The sequence below is a fragment of the Mustela lutreola genome, chromosome 12 (genome assembly GCF_030435805.1).
Source record: "Mustela lutreola isolate mMusLut2 chromosome 12, mMusLut2.pri, whole genome shotgun sequence".
Classification (NCBI taxonomy): Eukaryota; Metazoa; Chordata; class Mammalia; order Carnivora; family Mustelidae; genus Mustela; species Mustela lutreola.
The window spans coordinates 87,583,207-87,590,519 of record NC_081301.1 but is presented as its reverse complement, the minus strand read 5'-3'; the positions used below and the strand labels follow the sequence as shown (position 1 = coordinate 87,590,519).

General features: G+C 44.6%; 1 protein-coding gene across 2 annotated transcripts in view; it reads right to left on the bottom strand.

Annotated features, from left to right (window-relative positions):
- Positions 1 to 1,025: 1,025 nt before the first annotated feature.
- Positions 1,026 to 7,313, bottom strand: part of CEMIP2 (cell migration inducing hyaluronidase 2) — a 90,370-nt gene continuing 84,082 nt past the window's right edge. For both annotated transcript variants that reach the window (XM_059143196.1, XM_059143197.1), the window contains exons 22-24: positions 6,526 to 6,680; positions 3,430 to 3,533; positions 1,026 to 3,099 (exon numbers count right to left, since the gene is read on the bottom strand). In XM_059143196.1, coding sequence (XP_058999179.1) covers positions 2,903 to 3,099; positions 3,430 to 3,533; positions 6,526 to 6,680 — 456 coding nt within the window. In that variant the 3' untranslated portion in view covers positions 1,026 to 2,902. The remainder of the gene's footprint in view (positions 3,100 to 3,429; positions 3,534 to 6,525; positions 6,681 to 7,313) is intronic.

Sequence of the window (7,313 nt, the reverse complement as noted above, 5' to 3'; positions counted from 1 at the left end):
TTCAGAAGAGACTATGTGGCACGCCAGGCTCAGGTGCAGAGGCAGGAACTCAGCAAAGACTTAAAACCCACGTCTGTGGACATACGAGAAGGCCTTGTGTTTCTCATCAGCCGGCTGATTTGTGGACGGCCACATTTCTGGAGCTCTGCCAACTGCCTCACCTGGTGGAAAATGCTCATGAACTTGTAAATCACCCTTGAATCCATTTTCCCCATAGAAATAAAACCCATTGCTGGCTCCCCCCCCTTGCCGGAAATGTATTTAAAAACTTAGTTGACCAACTTAACAATGTGAGGTGATTAAGGACTGAAAACCATATTTAAAACTCTGTTAAAAGAAGACAATAATGAAGCGCTGTTTAGGGCTGGGAGTTTGGGAATGTAAAAATAATAGATACATGTGATTTTGTTCGAGTCACAAAAAATTACAGACTCGAGTTAAACAGTGTACCTCTTATATGGGTGCAATGGTTTTTAAACCTGGCTGCGTTCTGGAATCACCCAGGGAGCTTTAAAAAAATTCCAATACCCAAGCTGCATCCTACCCCAATTAAATCTGAGTGTCAGGGTTGGGGGTGGGTCCCAGGCCCTGTTTTGTTTTGGTTTTTGTTTTTTGTTTTTAAAGATTTTATTTATTTATTTGACAGACAGAGATCACAAGTAGGCAGAGAGGCAGGCAGAGAGAGAGAGAGAGAGAGGGAAGCAGGCTTCCTGCAGAGCAGGGAGCCCGATGCGGGGCTCGATCCCAGGACCCTGAGATCATGACCCGAGCCAAAGGCAGCAGCCCAAACCACTGAGCCACCCAGGCGCCCCTGTTTTTTGTTTTAAAGCTCCCAGGCAATTCCAGTGCACAGGCTCGGTGGAAAAGGTCTGCACTGCAGAAGAGGGTCCTTGCCCTTCTGAAGCTTAGCATCTCCCAATCTCCCTGGAGGAGAGTTTCTCTTCCTCATCCCTGCCAAGAACTTCTCCACGGCTGGAAGCTGAAATGAAAAACGGCTGATCGATTGACTGAGTCACACGCATATATAAAAAATACATGCACACATATTTTTATTTATTTAACTTAGGCCCTGACAATTAGCATACAAATCAGAAACAATGAGTGCCTCCGAACTTACATAGCCTCTCCAAATCTTTAAAGAACCAAACTCTAAAAAACACACATCAAAGATATTTAAGTCATAAAACACACACCCACACACACCCACACACACCCACACAAACTTGAATCACCTTCAGGAACCATGACCCAATAATATATTTCATAGGTAAGATCTTGTTCATCAATATACAAAAGAAAACAACAGCAACAACCCTCCACTTTAAGACACATGCCCTTACCAAGAGCACTTAGGAGTGAGAATGGTTTATCGGTAGCATTTTGAGGTAGCATATTTTGTAAAGTAACAGAAGTTTCAGACCTGCTCTGCAGCCTGTCTGGGATGCCGAGGGACAGACCCTCACTCAGCCTTTGCTCTTGGTGCAGGAGAGTGAATCTGTCCGTGTTCACTGCCAAATCAGCCTGAACTCACTTCCTACCGTCTCGCCATGGCCATGTCTATCAAACCCTCCTTGTACTGCAGGTTTGGGAAAAGGCGAAGGCGTTTTTTTGATCCTTCTCTCCCCTCGGTGTGGTGTTCTCTCTGGCTGTGGAGTTCAACTTTCTGCTACATGCAAGTCTCACGGGCTGGACACGCATGCACCCAGGGGGAAGGGAAATTGCTCACTGCAGCACTTCCTTTTTTTAACTGGCTCTAACAATTTAATTAATTAAGAGTGACCAATTCCTCTAATGCTCTGCAGAGTATTGTTACTGAATATCCCCCCCCTCCATGATTCTGGCCCTTCAAAGGCTCTCCATTTTTCCTCCCCCTGAGTACAATATTTTGGGGTATCGGTGAGCTTTCTGTAAATTTTTCTGGCAGGATGGTGAGCAAAAAAGCTTAAAAAAAAAAAAAAAAAAACCACTCACAAAAACAACAACAAAACCCGGGTACAGGAGCAACCCCGAGAACAGACTTCTCTTGTGCCCTTTGAAATGACCCACGTGTACAGTTCAGGAACACGGCCTTCTTCTTTTTAAAAAAAATGTAAATATTCAGCTCAGCTCTGCATGTTAAACACAAATATACAGTCGAAACAGGCTAAGGACTAAAACTGCAAATATGGTCCCAGCAACTTCAGACCTCGGTGGCACTGATCAAATTTTTTGCCCCGGAGGTGCAAGTTTTAAGGGATGTCCAATCCCGAAAGCCCTTTCAACCCAGTATGCTTTCTGTCTGAAAATTCAACCCTTGGAAGGAATCAATGTACAAATGGATAAAAATAGCACATGCCCCAGGCAAAAAAAAAGGGGGGGGGGCATGAGCTGGGCCTGAGTTGCCACTTAAGACTCTGTCATCGAGTATCCTATACAATCTGCAAAGGCTATGGGCCCCGATCCAGCGCCCGGGGCCTCCTGGAACACGTCCGCCACCAGAGTCAACTGCTGACCCAAAGCCAATGACACAACCGGGCATCAGACTACAAGTATCCTAGGTGCTACAAAAGGACTCGGGCTGACCCTCAGAGGTCCCCACCTCCCCCCCCACGGCAACCTGTCACACAGAAGGTGAAGCTACTTAACAGTCACTAAGACACACGAAGTGGCGGGTGAGGGTCAGGAGAAATGCTCTCCGAATACACCAGCCTAACCAACCCAAATAAATTCTTCAACACTTTGTACAACTAGAAGGTGCGCGAGCTGGTATTCAAGCCATCATGTTAAATCCTTTTGTCCTCTCTCTGATCGGACAGGAAAATGGTTCCATTGGGTTAACAGTGTCATTGTTAAAATGCCATAAATTAAATAAGTTAGTTCACATTTTTTTTTCTTCCCCCAGCACTTAAGTTACAGTGAGTCCCTAATGTGCTTTTGCCGTCTGCATGAACAGCTCCAGATCCCTCCGGCGGACAACGCTGGCTCGAGGACAACCATATTCATCCAGCTGCAAAGGTAGGAACTGTTCGAGCAGCCCGAGGCCCTGGCCAGCAGGACTGGTAAACAGCTTAGCCCAGGATGGTTTAAAGTTTCCGCTGAATCCCACAAATATGGTACTCCCTTTAAAAAAAAAAAAAAAAAAGCACCATTTGTCCATCTAATTGTTCCAGGCAAGACCATGCAGGAGGTTGAGTCGGAGGTGAGCAAAACAAAGACAGCTATGAAACAGAAAAGCTACACTTCCTTGCGTCAGCCGATGAACTCTGACTACCCACCTCTTGCCCCAAATAATAAACCACATCCCCAAACACTTCCTCTAATGTCTCCTTGTTTAAAAATTATCTTAATGATACCCACTCCAGCAAACTAAGCTCTTGCAGCTTTTCCCACCCAAAGAAAGTTTCTATGGCTGGACTCGTAAGAACTTCAAGGAAAAATACAAATACAAACCTTTGTTATAAAGATGAGCTGGTTTGGCTAATCCCAGAGGTACTAAGGAATCGGAAATATTTAAATGCTTTATTTCTCCTCTTGTGCTCAACAGAACAATTGACCTGTACATAAAAGTCAGAAAATTGGAGGGAATTTCAAAAAATCAGCATGTATTAATTGAGTGCCTTTCTGAACTGAATACAGCAGAGAAATACTAGATAAGAGCAGAGCTAAAAACAAACAGGAAACAAAACAACAAAACAAAACCCAGATGCTTTTCACATCCCGGCTGTTCCAAGTTCAGGCTCCACACCACCCCCAGAACCCACCCAGGACCCACACTGCTCCTGTAAGGTGTCTCCAAGTGTTGGGAAAGCCAAGGTCATTGAGGTCAGTTAACCCAGTGAGTAAACTGGGACTCACTTCTTTTATATATATATATATTTTTTAAAGATTTTATTTATTTATCAGAGAGAGAGAGGGGAGAGAGCGAGCACAGGCAGACAGAATGGCAGGCAGAGGCAGAGGGAGAAGCAGGTTTCCCGCCGAGCAAGGAGCCCGATGTGGGACTCGATCCCAGGACGCTGGGATCATGACCTGAGCCGAAGGCAGCTGCCCAACCAACTGAGCCACCCAGGCGTCCCTCACTTCTTTTATATTAATAAGGGAAGCTATTTTGTTTCAGATGCTCTATCTGTTCATGTCCTATTATCTATTTATAAAATAAATGAATAAACGCCAGTTCTACAAAGAGATAAAGTCTGTGCCCCATGGTTTGGTTTAAATTCCCTGTTTATTATGCAGTGTATCAACACATATACTTAAATCCGTTTGCAGATTTTCTCTTCTCCAGATCTCTCTCAACTCTGCCAGGGTCACATGGGCTTAATTACTATGGCCTCATGATTTATTTTAATATGTTATAAAACAGGCCCCTTGCATTATTTTAAGTTGTTTACAAATATTTTATTACTCTCCCACAGTTACTCTTCCACTATTCTTTTCTTCAACTTTTATATAACCATTAGTATTCATTTTCTTTTTTTTTTTTTTTTAAGATTTTATTTATTTATTTGACAGAGATCACAAGCAGGCAGAGAGAGAGTGAGAGGAGGAAGCAGGCTCCCCGCGGAGCAGAGAGCCCAATGTGGGGCTCGATCCCAGGACCCTGGAATCGTGACCTGAGCTGAAGGCAGAGGCTTTAACCCACTGAGCCACCCAGGCGCCCCCAGTATTCATTTTCTTAATGTGGGTCTTGATATGTTGATGTCATCCTATAGCAGGGGAGACCACTCAGCGTCAGGACAGAGGTTTGACCACAGCAAACCTACAGGCCTGACCCTCTTCCTCAGGCTCGTCCCATGAGATCACTTACAGATCCCCAGGGACCCGCTCACCCCAGTGTGTGCCTAGTTTTCTAGAAGACACTGGTAGCTGCTCATAACTTCTGAAGACTTTGTTAAGATACAACACACAGGTCCTCCTGGGTGGCTCAGTCGGTTAAGCGTCTGCCTAGGCTCAGGTCGTGACCCCAGGGTGCAGGGATCTAGACCATATGTTGGGTTTCTTATTCAGTGAGGAGTCTGCTTCCCTCTTTCCCTCTATGCTTACACTCTCTCTCTCTCAAATAAATAAATAAAATCATAAGGGGGGGGAAATACAATATACATACAGAAAAGTATCATTAAGTATATAGCATTTTGAATTTCTGCACATGATGTACTTACGTAACCAGCCTAGATGAAGAAACAGAGCGCTACCCACATCTTAAAAGTCTTCCTTCAGTACCCTTTCCAGAAACAACCTAGTGACTTTTTAATAAGCTGGTTTTAACTCTTAAATCTATAGGGTACCTTACAGGACTGCCATGTTATCCTAAAAGTTTTTGGTGAGCAGTATGCCCTGGAGGGGTTCAGGTGAACTGAGTAACATATCCACCCTCAGCAAAAATCTTTAAATCCTTAAAGAAAATTGAGGCCTTGGAAAGGAATTCCCTAAAAGTATCTCAAAGCAGAAAGTAGAGCAGTAATATTCAGCACACTGAATATTACATTCAAATAATCCAGTGACTTTATTTGTAATTTGGTCCTGTCAGGGTGCCTGGGTGGCTCAGTGGGTTAAGCCTCTGCCTTCAGCTTGGGTCATGAACCCAAGGTCCTGGGATGGAGCCCCACATCAAGCTCTCTGCTCAACGGGGAGCCTGCTTCTCCCACAACTCTCTCTGCCTGCCTCTCTGCCTCTCAAATGAATAAGTAAAATCTTAAAAAACAAACAAACAAAAAAAACTTGTTTGGTCTTGTCATATGTAAAGAGTGTAAGTCATCAGATGATGGAAGATGCATTCAAAAACCAGACAGGACCTTACTCCCCAGGAAGCTTATGCTTCCCTTAGCTCCCTCACTGAACAAAGGTCTGCATGTAAGTTAGCGTCTGCCGCACAGCCAGGCAGCAGAGAGGAGCCTGAATTCATCTCCTTGCCTCCAGGCAGGGTCTAACCATCCCCCCCAAAAGAAAGGTTTTGCTCATGTGCATTCTTCTTCAGAGACCAACGAAACAAGACCCATCGGGCCAGGGCTTTTAAAAGAGAGACCAGATACTATTCCACTTAAAACTGAATTGACTCCTTTCCAGTCACTTCCACCTGCGCTAGGTGGGGAATTCACAGCACAATGCCATCTGAGAACTTATCAGTACCATGGATGGCCACGAAGGTCAAACTGTCTATAAAATTGCTTTAAACTGGAAATGAACCTTCCTGAGTAAGTTAAGTGCAATATAATCAACCAAACATTAAAAAGTGGGAAAATATTATTTAGTATTTCAAAATACTGAACTTTCAAAATATTGAAATTCTGAACTTTCAAAATATTGAATCCAACGTGAAGAGTCTTCACACCATTTGCAAACTCCACTCACATCTGGGCTTTCACCAAGCAATGCTATGCAGCGTAGACCATGGGCACTAATCTGAGACAAGGAAGAAATGACCCCCTTTCAATCAGCCCTAAAAGCCCACACCATAAAAGGCTGGAAAGACAAACCAAAGCTCAAGAGTTAACCAGGTGTCACCTGTTGCGATGGCCCGTCCCCTCTTGCAGAACAAGCGTCACCTACCTTGGAGGGATGCCTGTTCTCAAATACTCTTCCATGCGACTGACGTCAGCAGGAGAGAAAATCTTTTTTTCCATTAACCGGAAGGGCACGCTACAGGCATCCAGAATAAGGAGGAGAACACCTGCGTTCTGGATGGTAAAGTCGGTGCCGTTGACCTAGGAACAGAGAAACATCTGCTGTCATCACCTCGTTCCTACCTCCAAGAAGAATCTTTCTAGCCTTTCCCTCGGTCTTCTAAACCCATGAATCAAATTCTATTTCCAGGATTCAAACTGCATAACCCAGTGACTCTTTCTCTACCAACATCTGAAACCCTGCCAGTGTTCTCTCGCAGACAGTGCCTTTGATGGGTCTTTACGGGTTGGTTTGAAATCTCCGAGCAAAGCCTGGAGGTCCCCACTCAGCTGAGTAGCGGGACTCTCACTGCAGGTTGGAGAACTCCATGCCTATTCCACTCTCTCACTGGGGTCAAAGCTCCAACCCGCAGAGATCAGGTGTCAGCCTCAGTACCACTGTTCCCGCCGCTCACTTACTGCCACACTGGTTCAGAAAAAAATATCATGCCTTCCCCGACACAGAAACCCCCCATCAGAGTTTAGGTTTGGAACACTAATGGAGCCACATAGCCTCATCTACCCATAGCTCTACCCATTGCTCTCCCTTAAAATCAAAACGAAATGGGGGTAATTTCACCAGGATGTAAGCCACAAGGTATTAATAAATTTTGTTCATAATTTATTGTGAGCTGAAATTTCCAGTAGTCCCTTCTAAATTAAATTAGTGGTTTG